General features: G+C 39.0%; 1 protein-coding gene across 6 annotated transcripts; it reads left to right on the top strand.

Moving 5' to 3' along the window:
- Positions 1-2,903: 2,903 nt before the first annotated feature.
- Positions 2,904-15,892, top strand: prkacbb (protein kinase, cAMP-dependent, catalytic, beta b). 6 transcript variants are annotated; one of them, XM_032530716.1, is made up of 12 exons: positions 2,904-3,279; positions 6,271-6,279; positions 6,463-6,516; positions 6,914-6,975; positions 7,055-7,183; positions 7,433-7,531; positions 7,626-7,708; positions 7,915-8,041; positions 8,128-8,223; positions 10,617-10,739; positions 10,880-11,044; positions 14,528-15,892. In XM_032530716.1, the coding sequence occupies exons 1-12, from the start codon at positions 3,234-3,236 to the stop codon at positions 14,651-14,653; spliced, it is 1,119 nt and encodes a 372-aa protein (XP_032386607.1). In that variant the 5' UTR covers positions 2,904-3,233; the 3' UTR covers positions 14,654-15,892. The 6 variants fall into 6 exon arrangements, with proteins under 6 accessions (XP_032386607.1, XP_032386609.1, XP_032386608.1 ...); XM_032530718.1 differs by lacking the exon at positions 6,463-6,516 and having other exon boundaries at positions 2,905-3,279; positions 6,920-6,975; XM_032530717.1 differs by lacking the exon at positions 6,463-6,516 and having other exon boundaries at positions 2,905-3,279.
- The last annotated feature ends 572 nt before the right edge of the window (positions 15,893-16,464 follow it).

Genomic DNA, 16,464 nt, shown 5'->3' with positions numbered 1-16,464 from the left:
TACATCATGTTGCATGTTGGATCTATTTTCATCCGGTTATCCGTTATCAGGTTGCAGGGGGAGCAGCTGCAGCACGGGACCTTAAACTTCCGTTTCCCGAGAAAGAGGTGCCATGTAGCTTTTTCAGGCTGTGCCCGGCCGGGCTCCGTGGCAAAACCAGCAACCAGGCGCTCGCTGATGATCCCTCCATCTGGGCCTAGCTCCAGATGGAGGGGGCTTCCTCCGGGCAGGGTCACTCCATCTCTACCTCATTTTCTCATAGGGTTGAACCATTCTTTGTCTGGTCACTCACCTGAGACCACTTTGCCATGTGAGACCCTACCAGGAGCACAAAGCTCCAGACAACACAGCCCTCAGGTTTATAGGGACACACAAACCTCTCCACCACAATAAGGTGATAGTTCCCAGAGAGTTTGCAAACATATGCAATCATACAATTTTGACTGCATGAAGTTAAATGTGGTGACATTTCTAGGAAGTGAATGGTAGCAGTAGGATATTGAGACTATTGTGCCTATAAACGGAGTCCACCAAATGTTAAGGCACAATTCATGTGTGCTAAGATTGTTGCATTTTACCTTAAAAATTAAATGGGAACATAGTACATTTGAACTATTTAAATATTACATATTTGATGTTAGATATTATGAAATATTTTGCATATAACAACTATAATAAAACTATATGTATTTTATTTTAAAATGTGAAGAGCTCCATGCAGGTAGGAGTCCTTACCCCAATTGAAGGATTTCATATAACTTGGGGTCTTGTTTGCGAGTGAAGGGACAATGGAGTGGGAGACTGGTCAATTTATCGCACTGTTGTGACAAAAAGAGAGCTGAGCCGGACGGCAAAGCTCTCGAGCTACTGCTCAGTTTTCGTTTCTACCCTCACCTATGGTCATTAAGGTTGGGTCAAGCTCAGTCATCCGTGAGGAGCTCGGAGTAGAGCCGCTGCTGCTTTGTGTCGAAAGGAGCCAGTTGAGGTGGTTTGAGCATCTGGTAAGGATGCCTCCTGGGCGCCTCCCATAGGGCACGTCCAGCTGGGAGGAGGCCTCGGGGAAGACCCAGGACTAGGTGGAGGGATTATATCTCCAACCTGGCCTGGGAACGCCTTGGATCCCCCAGTCGGAGCTGGTTAATGTGGCTCGGGAAAGGGAAGTTTGGGGTCCCCAGCTGGAGCTGCTGCCCCCGTGGCCCAACACCGGATAAGCGGACGTAGATGGATGGATGGAAGAGCTGTCTGAAAATGTCTAGAATAGTTTTTTTTAACAGTTACAATATTAAAGTTTTGCTGAGTAACAATTATTATGGACTTTTATACATGAGTGTTTTAGATTATGGTAGACTTTTATTACTTTTACTTAGGCCTCAGTAAAGAATATGAGTAATTTGTTTGTCTTTTGAAGCAAAAGTACAAACGTGATTTGTTATAATAGAATTCATTGTCTTCATTCTCTACTAATGTTGTCTTTGGATTAATTTAAATGTATTCTATCTGAGTTATAGCAAGTCCCTGATGCTTGTCATATCGCCTACATAAACTTGAAATGGTGTGATGCATAATGACTCAAATTAATCAATACACTACCGGTCAAAAGTTTGGGGTCACTTGCACATTTCCATACAACTCCATTATAGACAGAATACCAGCTGATCTGAGTGGGTGGCTGATCTTTAACGCAGAATCTACATTGCCCACTATCAGCAACCATTCATCCAATGTTCCAAAGGCACATTCTGTTTACTAATCTGATATCTTTAAAAAAAAAAAAAACTAACTGAGAAAACATTGGAGAACCGTTTTCCAGTTATGTAAGCACATAATGTAATCTGAAAACTGCTGCCCTGGTTAAAAAAAAACAATGCAACTGATTTCAGGTGGTATTCTGTCTATAACGGAGTGCTTTTGACCCATAGTGTAAATGCAGCTAATAAATAGTTACTGTAAGTTACTCTCAGTTCTTTTAAATCAAGGCTGAAGACCTTTCTTTTTGATGCTGCCTTTCTTTAAATGACTGCTCATTTCTTTAAATTTCTTATGATGCACTATCTATTGCACTGTCTATTCATGGGTTTTACCGGTTTTTAATGCTTATGATTTTTAACTGTTTTTACTTTTGTTTTATCTGTTTAACTGATTTTGTGTAAAGCACTTTGAATTGCCCTGTTGCTGAAATGTGCTATACAAATAAAGCTGCCTTGCCTTGTAATAGTCAAAGATCACACGTTTTTTTGGAAAGCTTTAAACAAAATCTTTCCCACAATGATCCCATTAATAGCTGAATGAACAGCGGTGGAAAGTGACTAATGTATTTACATTTGATCTTACTTATACTTATAATTCATATATGTATTAATACTTCTTCCTAAATGATCTGAAGCCTTGTGATTTGTAGTTTTGGGCAATTTAAATACAATGTTTTTGACTTCTTCCATCACTGTTTCTTGCGCAATATTTTATTTTGTCTTGGGATGTATTATTCCTTTTAATAAATTCTATTTAAATATTATCTATTTCTCTGCCAAGTCAATTCATGTCTGATATAAATGCACAAACGGTATGCTGATGCACAGAATCATAGCATGTGTGCAGCTATTAAACATCTATTTGTCTTCTTTCTGATGAAAGTTACCACTCAAAAACATAACTGCTATACTAAAATGTTAGATCATTCTGGCAACAGTTTTTGCGTTATATAAACCCTCCTGAAGATGCAGCTGAAGTCACTAACAGCTGGATAATAACACCATACAAAACAAACAAAGATGCCTCTAGTAAAGTCACACAAACATGTACTCATATGGCATCCCATATCTGTAAATGCAATCGTGATGCTGCAAAGCCGTGGAAGCAAGACACAGACAATCCGTCTCCTCACTATACCATGAATGTAGCTGAGTGTTGGAGGGTTAGGGGGGGGGGGGGCGCAAGCAGCTGAGTCCGTAAAAGAAGTGACCGCTAGCTTCATGTCAACCATACAGGCGTTACTGAACTAGCGAGAGCGGAAATCTTTCCCAGGGAAGAAGGAGAGGGAGAGACAGAGGGAGAGTGAGGGGGGTCGCTGGAAGGGATACTGGACTGCATTTCCCTAAGTTTGAACCGACTAAATATTAATATCGGTTTGGGTTTTACCTATTTATAAGAAGCTCCGGAATATCAACTGTGGGAAGGTTAACGTGAGCTAGCCACCGCCATCTCCTCTCAGTCGGAGCGACCGTGTCTTCCACACCATGGGGAACGCTGCCACCGCCAAGAAGGGCAACGAGCTAGAGAGCGGTGAGTCCAAGCTGTAGTTAAGCCTCAGCGGTGTTTTATGTTGCAATTAGGCGTTTGACGCTTATCAAACCTCCTCAAAGTAGGTAGCTAACCTGTTCTAACACTTTGAACTGCCCTACGGTAGCTAACGTTAAAGCAGGGGAGGGCCGTGCGTTCGTCATCTCCCGCACTGTTATCCCACCAGCGCCACTTAACACTCGCCCTTTAGTTGACGATAAATGACCATGCAGGAAATTGTTCGTGTGTTTTTGCTTGTAAAATTAGTTAAAAGACCCTGCTAAGTCAGCAAGTAGCAAGAAGACCCCATGGATGTTGTTGTTTTTCTCGCCTGCAAGGGGGTGGGGAAGGGGAGCACTGACAGCGGTAACAGCCTATTAAACCCTGCTACCGAGCCGGGAAAGCAATGCTTATCGATAACCTCCTCGTATTGATAATTTTACGCGTTAAAAGGCTGTTTGCATGCCAACTGGAGCACAAGAAGGATCAATCTAGGTGGTAGTGGGGAATTAGCCCTCGGAAGGCCCCTGTCATCTCATTGCCTTTTGATAGTGCTAGCTGTTCAGGCCTTACACATACACTAAAACATAGTTAGCCGTAACGTGTGGCTTCCTTACTATCTAAAGCCTTAGGACCTAACGTTTCCAAGCTAGCATCTCTTCATCTCCCCTGTGGTGTCATCCTTAACTTATGTGAATAACAATCGGGATGTGGGTCTCACTGTATGTTGTACTCGTAGTCTCGGTCAGCAAAGAAGGCGTAATCAGACAGAACGTTGTACTGATCATGTCAAATCTGCAGCAATAAACCCAAAACCCATGAGTAATTAATTGTTTTAAATAAGCAATACATTTTACTTGATTGCGGTGTGGGACCGGTTCTGCCTCGGGCTTATTCTCTGCCCCATTTTTTTATTCTTAGCTACGTAAACAAAGCTTTCCCTCTGTACAGCACCCTGGCCAAATATGGTGAAGAAATGACAAATGCCCTCTTTCCATTCATAAAACCGGGACCTACTACTGTCTTCCCAGCGTATGCACACGCACTCAGACAAACACGCGTAAAGTGTGGCACTTGAGTTTATTTAGAGCCATGGTACAGGTCCATCAAGGCTCACTTCTCAAATTTAGCTCGTCATTGACTGGAGCAGCTTATCAGACCTTCGTCAGAGGATAAGGGGTATTACAAGCTTTGAAAGGTTTGACGTAACTAGGCCTACGCCATGGTTAGTTTGCGTTCCACTTTGATATGTGCAGCTGGTCATCATTGAGCATCCTGTGTGATAAATCACAAATGTTTCCCTATACCGGTCTGTAAACATAAAAGCTGTAGGCCTAGGTGTTTTATTTAGCTGTTGCAAAATTCATTACATTTGACGGCCTGGTATTAGTCACAATTGTGCACTAAAAAAAGTCAACTACTTAAATCCATTTTTTATAAACTTAAAAACATGCAGAGAGAACTGTCTGTTCATTTACATGCATAGTTTGTTGAAAATAGTGTCACTTTATGATGCGCTGAATACCTTCCTCTGAGATTTATTGACCTGTTGAGACGGGCAGACACAGAGAACAGTGCCAACCAGAGGCAGACGGAGATGATCAGATCAGCATTAGTTCCCATACTGCCAAGCATTTCTTTTGAGTGTAACTGTGATTCCTAGATCCTGCACTTTGGCAAACTGTTAAACCTGTTTAAGCTGACACTGTGACCTGAGCTAAATATTTGTCTCACGTGTAGCTGCTTTGACCTGGTAACCTACAGGGCAGTTTAAATACACTAGACTAGAGTACCTGTGTTTACTGTATATGGCAGCCATTAGCTGAAATAGTTGGAGGAGCACCTAGGCAGGCACACATGCACAGGGAGAATAAACAGCTGCCATCATTACACCTATTTTATTTCACTGTGTATTGTGTTTCACTTTGCAGTGTAACAGAACAGGCCTACATGAGTAAACTATGTTATGCTTGTCTGGATTTTGGCATTGCTGTCAGCAAGGGTTGGCCAACTGTTCGGGCTTTGGAACATTTGGTTTGTCCCTCTAAGTACAAAATGTTGGAGACGTTTGTGCGTATAAAAAGACCTCATGTTTTTTAACTGTTTTAGACTATCAGTGATTGGATGTGGGATGTTAAGTCATTGTGGTTTTGTTGTTGCAACAAACTTTTTTTTCATAAATCTGCAGGTTATTCTCTTGATTAATCTTTGGTTTACACGTGAGATACCATGTTTAGTAGTGTTTTCACTTAATTGATCGTCAGAAAATGATTTTTTTTTTGGCGGTGGTTGTTCTGACATCATATTCTTGGTTGGGGAAATAATGATAGGCATTCTGACGTTTCTTAGACAGAACGAATAATCAATATAATATTAATCAATAACGGAAACAATAATAATTGTTAGTTGCAGTCCTACACAAGCCAAAAAAAAGCAGCTAATCCTCCCAATCCAAGCTGAAACAAGGAAAATGTTTGCGTTTTTGCTTGAAAAATGACTAATAATTGATCAAAATAGTTATTTTTCTGATGATTACTAATTGTTTTAGCTCTATTTTTCTAAAATCATTCATCATAATCTCAGTGCTTTTTTAAGGCGGGAAGTTGTCAGATCAAGGTGCATAATAAACCCCCTCATCATAGGCTTCAGAAACATCCAAAGCTTAGTATAAAGCAGGTTGTGAATGTTTTGTTCTCTAGCATGCACTGTTATCTTGTCAGTCTGACCTAATATGCACCACTGAATTTCTGCTACATGGCATGTTGGTAAACCTGTTCTTCAGATACCACAGTGGACAGTCAGTTTCCTTATAAATTCTTCAGGGGAATGTCAACTGTTTTCATTTCTGTCACTTTTATTCACTACACATGCTTCATGTTTGTTGATGTCTTATACTTGTTGTTATGTACATGAACTCTATATTTCTCTCCTGTCTTCTCTTCCGTATCCCATCCATGTGGGTGATTGTACCTGCAAAACCTTGGTGATCAATAGAGACATTTGGTATGCTCATTCCTCCAAAAGATGACCAGAATGGCATTGGCCTCATTGTGAATACTTGCTAGATGTGCTTTCTTTTGTGTGCCTTGATAATAAGTCCGTGTTTTTGTTATCCACATTCTCTCAATCTGGATTTCCCATACATTGGTTTGTCTTTGCTTACCATTTTTATGCTGTGTTTAATAGCCTTCTCCCAAACTCTATCAAGTGATGCACAAGATGCTCAGACAAACTACCCCTGTAATCCTGAGTGTTGTGTTTTCGTCCTCCTTTTTTGAAAAAAAGGCTACTAAATAACAGAAACAAGTATACTGAGTATCTTGGCATGCATCACTAGTCTGCCTGTCTTGGATGTTGTTGTCTTGTGTTTTGACTTTTCTTTAGAGCAAAGTATGTTTTTAGTATTGCAGTTAATGTATGTCCAGATGAGAGTTGGCTTTCCCCATCTTCTTCTCCATCGATGTACAGTTTAATTTCAATTTCCCACATTTCTTCCTTTCCCCTTCTAGTACAAAAGCTTTTGGTCTTTTTGCCAATTTAATCTAAAACCCAAATGTTTGTTCCTGCCAACAATCCAGTTTGTTTCACCTGACAAGAGCTATATGCTAACTGTATCTACCTGTGCTATTTCTTTTAGTGAAAGAGTTTCTAGCCAAAGCCAAAGAAGATTTCTTACGGAAATGGGAATGCCCACCACAGGTGAGAATGATGAATACTTTCACTCGATATTTTTGATAGCTGCTTCCAGAGAACAGGCTAACACGTTGCTTTTTCACAGAGTACAACGTGCCTAGATGACTTTGAAAGATTAAAGACCCTGGGTACCGGCTCATTTGGAAGAGTCATGCTGGTGAAACACAAAGGAACAGAGCAATACTTTGCTATGAAAATACTGGACAAGCAGAAGGTCAGTGAAAGCATGTGTCAAGCCTCAAGGAACATTTTCCAATAAATAAAAGTGTTGACATGAGCAGTAACACTTAATACAAAAACCTTCCTATCAACCTAAAAAAAAGATGTTAAAACTTGTTCTTGTTGGTTACTAGAGGACACAAGTAAAATAAAAAGCTGCCTTCCTTCTAGTGCCTGCTATCTCTGTTGCTAGTATAAGTAAGATTTGCCCAACAAGGTCATCTTATCTCTTTTTATCTGTCAGGTGGTGAAACTCAAGCAAATAGAACACACACTAAACGAAAAGAGGATATTACAGGCTGTGAGCTTTCCTTTCCTTGTCAAACTTGAGTATGCGTTTAAGGTAAGGTGCTTTTTTAAAATTGTTTATACTAAGTAACTAAAATTCCTTCATTCAGTTTTGGAGCATAGTATAAGTGTCTATTCACTTTTCATAGGACAACTCCAATTTGTACATGGTGATGGAGTATGTTCCAGGAGGAGAGATGTTCTCACACCTAAGACGAATTGGAAGGTTCAGGTCAGTTTTATGCTGTTACTGTCATATATATATATAATATATATATATATATATATATATATATACACACAACACACACACACAGTGTTTCACTATTGAATTCACCTTTTCATTTTTTATCATTTTCTGCTGTGGGTCATAACATACATTGATTAGATCTTGAGATTGCTACTAAGTGACCACACTGCTTTCCTCCTCCTCTACAGTGAACCACATGCACGTTTTTATGCCGCTCAGATAGTGCTGACATTTGAGTACCTCCATTCACTAGATCTCATATACAGAGATCTGAAACCTGAGAACCTTCTCATTGACCACCACGGCTACATTCAGGTGAGCTACAACAAACTGATATGTAAGGCTTATATTGTCTTGCAAGTCCACACTTTGCCCATGTATTGCATCTATGCTCCTTAAAGGTGACAGATTTTGGATTTGCGAAGCGGGTAAAAGGCAGGACCTGGACGTTGTGTGGGACACCGGAGTACCTGGCACCAGAAATCATTCTCAGCAAAGTATGTTTTTTTTTTTTTTTGGATGACTGAACAGTTAGATTGATGGATATTTTTTAATACACGAATGTCACAATGTTCACTTTCTTTTCTCTGTACTCAAGCGAAAACTCCACCTTTTAAACGATTGCATTTTTTAATGCAATCGTGTATTGTTTTGTTGTCTTATATTTTTCCTCTAGATGAGTAGTTAAACATGGACCATATTTTCATAATGTTTCGGTTTTCCACTGCAAAGCAGAAAAGACGTCACGCTTCAAGTGTCCTTATTAAAAGTCAGGCTTAAAAAAAAAAAAATAAATAAAAAAAAAAACTCTCTTCCATGCATGCTCAACAAGACAAAATCTACTCTACAAGAAGAAGAGACACCAATTATTTTTGCACTGTCAGTTGCCTCAGTAGACCGTCAATGTAATGCTGCAAGGGGTACAAATCTCACTGTTCATCAACTGGAAAAAACTAAAACCTCCTGTACACTCGGGTTACTCTCGCAACTGGCAAGTACAGTGCCTTGCGAAAGTATTCGGCCCCCTTGAACTTTTCAACCTTTTGACACATTTCAGACTTCAAACATAAAGATATAAAAATTTTAACTTTTGTGAAGAATCACCAACAAGTGGGACACAATTGTGAAGTGGAACGAAATCTATTGGATATTTTAAACTTTTTTAGCAAATAAAAAACTGAAAAGTGGTGCGTGCAAAATTATTCGGCCCCTTTACTTTCAGTGCAGCAAACTCACTCCAGAAGTTCAGCGAGGATCTCTGAATGATCCAATGTTGTCCTAAATGACTGATGGTGATAAATAGAATCCACCTGTGTGTGATCAAGTCTCTGTATAAATGCACCTGCTCTGTGATAGTCTCAGGGTTCTGTTGAAAGCGCAGAGAGCATCATGAAGACCAAGGAACACACCAGGCAGGTCTGTAATACTGTTGTGGAGAAGTTTAAAGCCGGATTTGGATACAAAAAGATTTCCCAAGCTTTAAACATCCCAAGGAGCACTGTGCAAGCGATCATTTTGAAATGGAAGGAGTATCAGACCACTGAAAATCTACCAAGACCTGGCCGTCCCTGTAAACTTTCAGCTCAGACCAGGAGAAGACTGATCAGAGATGCAGCCAAGAGGCCCATGATCACTCTGGATGAACTGCAGAGAACTACAGCTGAGGTGGGAGAGTCTGTCCATAGGACAACAATCAGTCGTACACTGCACAAATCTGGCCTTCATGGAAGAGTGGCAAGAAGAAAGCCATTTCTCAAAGATATCCATAAAAGGTCTCGTCTAAAGTTTGCCACAAGCCACCTGGGAGACACACCAAACATGTGGAAGAAGGTGCTCTGGTCAGATAAAACCAAAATCGAACTTTTTGGCCACAATGCAAAACGATATGTTTGGCGTAAAAGCCACACAGTTCATCACCCTCAACACACAATCCCCACTGTCAAACATGGTGGTGGCAGCATCATGGTTTGGGCCTGCTTTTCATCAGCAGGGACAGGGAAGATGGTTAAAATTGAGGGGAAGATGGATGCAGCCAAATACAGGACCATTCTGGATGAAAACCTGTTGGAGTCTGCAAAAGACCTGAAACTGGGACGGAGATTTATCTTCCAATAATTGTATTCACAAATAAACGTATCCAGGTGTTAGAATGGCCAAGTCAAAGTCCAGACCTGAATCCAATCGAGAATCTGTGGAAAGAACTGAAAACTGCTGTTCACAAACGCTCTCCATCCAACCTCACTGAGCTCGAGCTGTTTTGCAAGGAAGAATGGGCAAGAATTTCAGTCTCTCGATGTGCAAAACTGATAGAGACATACCCCAAGCAACTTGCAGCTGTAATCGCAGCAAAAGGTGGCTCTACAAAGTATTAACGCAAGGGGGCCCAATAATTTTGCACGCACCACTTTTCAGTTTTTTATTTGCTAAAAAAGTTTAAAATATCCAATAGATTTCGTTCCACTTCACAATTGTGTCCCACTTGTTGGTAATTCTTCACAAAAAATAAAATTTTTATATCTTTGTTTGAAGCCTGAAATGTGTCAAAAGGTTGAAAAGTTCAAGGGGGCACTGTAAAACCTTTATCTGGATCTTGCAAAAACAGGAAATCACTAGTCATAGTAGATGAGTATAAAAGGTTGAGGAAAAAGTAAATTAGAACAGACAATGTATCATTATTGTAATGTATTGCCATGTGTCGTAAGAAGACATTTAGGCTTGCAGTTTGTTTTTTTTCTCCATATTGTACATCGTATTAGAATTGCTCCCTTGCTCAGTGTTAGCCAGTTGGGAAGGTAGGACGCATTTGGAAGTCCCTTCTCAAATCTGAAAAGATGTCTTGACAATGAAGTTATACATTAGTTACAGCGGTATCTGTCTTGAATCTTTTTAGGGCTATAACAAAGCTGTAGACTGGTGGGCCCTTGGCGTCCTCATCTATGAAATGGCAGCTGGCTATCCTCCATTCTTTGCAGATCAACCCATTCAGATCTATGAGAAGATCGTGTCTGGGAAGGTAAGCAAGATATTTATACATGAAGTCCTTTTAATCTGGAATGTGCTTCCTACCTGTAGTTTGAGAATAAGTTAGGTATAGGTGTGCACATGTAACATTATTGTTATTTTTTTATATTCCCATGTATTACTTCTTTCTAGGTACGATTCCCGTCCCACTTTAGCTCAGACTTGAAGGACCTGTTGAGAAACCTGTTGCAGGTGGATCTGACCAAACGTTACGGCAACCTGAAGAACGGCGTCAATGACATCAAGGGCCACAAATGGTTTGCCACAACAGACTGGATTGCAATCTACGAGAGAAAGGCAAGACTCTATACACATTATTGTAGTGACATCAAACACTGTTACCCTTATAAAAAAAACAAGATAATTAAATATTGATTTGCTGATATTGATTTTTGTTGTTGTTGTGTTTGTTGTAAATTCCACAGCTATGATGCTCCAACTGTATGATTATTTTATGCTATTTTGTTTCTAGAAAGTTATCTGAGGACTATTCATCAATTCTGTGTGACGGTCATTATTTGCAGCTTTATGGACTATGGAGTAGTTTTTGCAACAGTGATTTCAAAACTGGCCAGTCACTGCTATTTCAGCTCCAATGCGAGCTGTGAGCTATCTGTGCCACATGCCATTTTGCAGGATGACAATGATAATGTTATTCTTTGATTAATCAAAGTAGATATTTAGCTCAGGCCTCAAATCCTATTGATCTGTTGATTCTGTTTAACCTTGTCATTATACCATTATACCACGGTTTTATAAACTTTAGATTGGCTTTTTCTTGTCAAATGCATCCATAAATCTGACCCTTCCTGCTGAGATATGTTATGCTATTCACCATTTGTCTTTACTATTTATGTTCCTCCCCTGATTTAGTGTGGCCCCCATGCTTACGATATGATAGTTACTAGTTGCAAAATAACTGCTTCGACAAGACTAAAGGTTGTGGGATACTGTGACGTAGAACAGTTGCTAGCTATGACACAGAAATCAGAAAGCCCGTTTTGGTTTTTCTTCTCTATTTCCACCTATTATTCAGGGAAAAGTTGTTGTTTTCTTCCTTGAACACTGCCATATGACAATGCCGTTTTTGCAATAGTCATCTCAATATTTTTGTCTTTACAATTTTCATAAAATTACAATTATAGAATACACAAATTTTCCATATAATTTTATTTTCCTAATGAAAGATAATAAAATATGACACTTAAACATCTGCACTGATTAAGTGATCAGATTGTAATTAGTCAATGCAAAGAAAATAATAATTATAATGGCCATCTCTATAATCATCTCTAGATTAAATTAGTTAGTTAGTCCTGGCTTTAAAACATTTCATTGTCCTGAACATTGCTTTTTTTTTTTTTTATCCCAGCCAAAGTCATATCTTTCTGTATTTTTCCACCTTTTATAGTTATTCCTCTGACAGCCAAACACAATACATTTTTATATGATTATAGAAATGAGGAAGGTGGACCGACGTTTGCAGAAACGGTACACTGAAGACTTACTGTATGCAGTATTGCTGCGTGGCAAATATTACAGAGAAAGACAATGTGCTTGGTATTGAGATCATATTTCCATATGATGAGATTGGATATAAGATCTAGTGGATATATCATAGTTACTTACTTTCATAAACCAGAATGAATGAGTCTCGTTGCTGCGTTAATGCTCCTTATTCACCCTTATATCCCATTTGTCGGGGAACAATAGCATTTAAGGCTTCTGTAGACTACAAAACAACACAACGTGGGATTTATTTTGGCTCTCCAAATACTGCACAACACATAGAAACATGTGAGGGGACAACATCAATCATATAACTGCAATCAGCAAAAAACAACACTGCCTCTAAATTTCTTCTTGTTGTCTAAAGAATAAACAAATAGCTGATCATCAGACACAGCATATTGGGTATAAATATCACAATTATTTTGATATTATGTTGCTAAAGCATTACAGCAGACTTCAAATAGCCCAATAGGTGGCACTAGTGCACAAACTACAAGCTGCATCATAAGAGAGAATGTCATTTCTGTGTGTTAATTATAACAACTAGCCTAAGCTGTAGAGAATATATCTACAGTATGTATGTATGTATGTATGTATGTATGTATGTATGTATGTATGTATGTATGTATGTATGTAAATAACTGTTTGCAAAATAACAATTAACATTCGATGGATCATAAAACCAAGAAAAAATGATCTTACAGACAACAACATACATTATCAGCAAAGGCCCCGCCGGGCCATGTCGCTGTACACGGTGCTGACGTGAGTGGGAGACTGGGACAGAGTAGCCTAATGCGGGGGCCTTCAACATTTTTTACGCCAAGGAACCCTTAACTAAAAGAGAGATGGAGCAGGAACCCCCCTACAACATACAGTATGTTTTATAAAATGAAGTTTCATAATAAACTGGGTCTACAATACAGTGTAGGGCGGCCTAAAGCCTTTTTACATATATTTTTTTGCATAATTTGCTATTAAAATAGCCTAATAATTGTTGGCATGGTTTTATAAACTTTCCAAAATTAACAGTAATTTGGAGGCCCCCCTGCAGTGACTCTGAGAACCACCTAGGGGACCCGGACCCCCTGTTGAAGATCCCTGGCTTAATGTGTCACTTTGTGCATCAAGAAATACATTTTTTTTTTTCTTTCTTTTTTTTTTTAACTCACCTACTTCTAGAGGAAGGACATTCTCTTATCCTGCACTGTGGTGAAACGTTCCGTATCCCTGTCATATTGCTCTCCACTGGACGTTAGGTCTTGTGTTACAGTGGGTTCCATAGAAAGACCATGGGGGGGGCATTGTTTCACTCCACCACCTAAAAGAAGAAAAGGAGAAGTAACATTTTAATAAGGGCAAAGCTTGGTAAAAGACACAACCATGGGTGTGACGAATACTTTCTGGGGAGGCCAGGCTTCCTTTGGCCTCCTAGACAAACCCCCACTGACCGTATGTTTGTGGCATGCCATATGTTATATGCATGCCATATGTTTCATTTACTCACCAGGTTTTTAACTTAACTTGAATTAAATGTCAAGCAATCACAACATGTTAACAAGGAGTATGTATATGTGAATGTAGAAAATTTTTATCAGGAATTATCTGCAAAAAGTGCAACTTTTAATGTGTGGCTAAACAGCTGGTAAAAACCATAGCCAGCAAAGGTGGTCCTTCATGTCAAGGATGACTGGCATAAACATAGCAAACTCCATGACATCATGTACCTTTTTCTTCAACTTTTTCTTCAAGGGGTATGCTTGAGATGAACTAGTTTATTGGTTTAGAAGTGTTTTTTTATTGCAGTTTTTTATGGCAACACTTGAAGGTGTGATAGAAAGCACTTGTTTGTACACATGGAGGAAGGTAGTTGTGTGAATGAAAAGAAGGCTTGAGAGAGAAGTTCAAATCTTGCATATTGCATTACCTGGCAAATTGCTGCATGAAGTGTGTCTGTCTGTGGGTTTTGGAAAGGACCAAGAATAAGCGAACGTGCCCACTCCTGAAGTTGGAAAAGTGTGGAGGGAGAAATTTTCAAACACTGATCATTTCACAAGAGAATTAAAGAATTTATTTTAAAGAATACTGACCCCTTTAAGCTTTAATTTGGTGTATTTTATCAACATTCATTCCAGTTTGACACTGTGAGGTACATTGTTGTTAGGCAAGTTTCTGACAGTCTTTCCTTCAGTAAAGAAATAATTGCTCTCCTTTCTCTGCCATGGGTGTTCCTGCCTAGTAAAATATGTATTGGTTTTGTTCCTGCAGGTGGAGGCCCCGTTCATACCAAAGTGCAGAGGCCCAGGGGACACCAGCAACTTCGACGACTACGAGGAGGAGGAAATCCGCGTTTCTTTAACAGAAAAATGCGCAAAGGAGTTTGCAGAGTTTTAGGATGCGAGAACATGGATATATCAGGGAAATAAGAGGATCTTTGCACTCTTCTAAAGACTTGGGATGGAGCAGAGACCATCGTTTTTCAGATCTACTTCATAGTCTCTTCATTCCATAAGGCTGAATGAGGTCGCCATGATCCTCAGGTGCCGATAACCTTTCACTGTCACGTACACCTGCATATTAAAGCAGACACACCACATATTTCTTTTTTTTGTACCTACCCACTGTTTTTTCTTTTTTTTTTTTTACTTTGAAGCATATTGTCTTGGATGTTGTTATCCCCTTTTAAAATGTGATATTTTTATGAGGAAAAACTAAGACAATTACCAATAATAGTCCACACATTGTAACTGACTTGTCTATGGCTATTCCCTCCGGTCGTCAGTGGTGTATATTTAATGGTCCGTTACAAGTCCACATCACATTGGCTATTGTAAAATTCTGGCCAGCTTTCAGAGGTAGCATTCGTCCTATGTGCATATCTGTCAATTTTGTAAGACGTTTGAACACGTTGAGTGTTGAAAGCATGACCAAAATAGAAAACGTTGGGTGACTCAAGAAGAGAAGTCCTGTCCTTTCTTTGCTTTTTGCTTAGAGAGCCAAGTCCTCATACCCCCACAGAAGCATCCATGCACTGTCTTCTTGGTATTCTGAACCAGGCTCCGCAAGCCATTGCAGAAAATGACAAACCTTGTTACATTGGTCAAATGCAAATCAAGTTGTTTGTTTGATCCTTATGGATCCGTTTGTTACATGTAAAATTTGTCATTTGGTATCTATTCTTTTGTCGCTGTGTCAAACATTATAGTCATAATCTGCCTATTAAGACCCTTTTGTTATGAGTCAGTGGAACAATGTGACTTCAGTAAATGCTAAAAGAGTGAGGTGAAATCCTTTTTAGGATTTTTATCGAGTGTAATGATAAGTTGAGAAGGTCAGTGTGAATAGTGTTGTGGCTTTGTGCCCCAACATTGTCAGTGAAACCTAAAATAAACATGTGTAATGTATTAAATCAATTATGCTTTAAAATTTTAGGAAACAGGAACGCAAAGCTATGGTAAACATATTTACCATATTCTCCCTGTTAACACCCCCAAACAGATTTTTGTTTCATTCTTATTAAAGAATATAGATTTGCAACTTATAGGTATGCATATTTGAAGGCTTTATTTCAAACTAAAGTTTTCCTCACAATACACTGGCTAAGTAAAAGCTGCTCCTTAATATCACATCTAACCCTGTTATTGCTAAACTCATTACATCATACGTATATACATTGTTTCATATGTTTTTATTTATACACATTAGAGATGCTAATAAATTTTATTTTTAAAAGTGATGATGTGTAACTTTTTATACATTGTGAGACTGACTATTGTGCCATTCTGTACACTAGCAACACTTGATAAAGGTTTTAGCGCCAGGTCCAAATTTAATGAAAGAACAGTCCAGAGTAGTGTTTGATTTCTTTCTCTCAGGGTAGTGGATCCTAGTGGTGGAATGTAACTAAATACATTTATTCAAGGACATTACTTAAATTTGGGGTACTTGTACATGTCATAGTATATGTATGCCATAAAAAGTTAATCGTGGGATTTAGTTTCCAATTTTATGTGAATTCACCCCTTTATTTTTTTTGCAGAAACAGAATACATGCACATTCATACAGGTAAACTCAGAATTATAAAATTAAAGTGTCAAAGGTGTGACAGTTAAAAGTAAAACGGTTAATAAATAAAAGGGGAATAATTAGCATTAAGAAAAGTAAAAGAGGCAATAAAAAGAGAGTTAAATGTAGAGGAATAAGC

The sequence above is a fragment of the Etheostoma spectabile genome, chromosome 12, assembly GCF_008692095.1.
Source record: "Etheostoma spectabile isolate EspeVRDwgs_2016 chromosome 12, UIUC_Espe_1.0, whole genome shotgun sequence".
NCBI classification, from domain to species: Eukaryota; Metazoa; Chordata; class Actinopteri; order Perciformes; family Percidae; genus Etheostoma; species Etheostoma spectabile.
The sequence above is the reverse complement of the archived record's forward strand: the minus strand, read 5'-3'. Positions and strand labels throughout refer to the sequence as shown.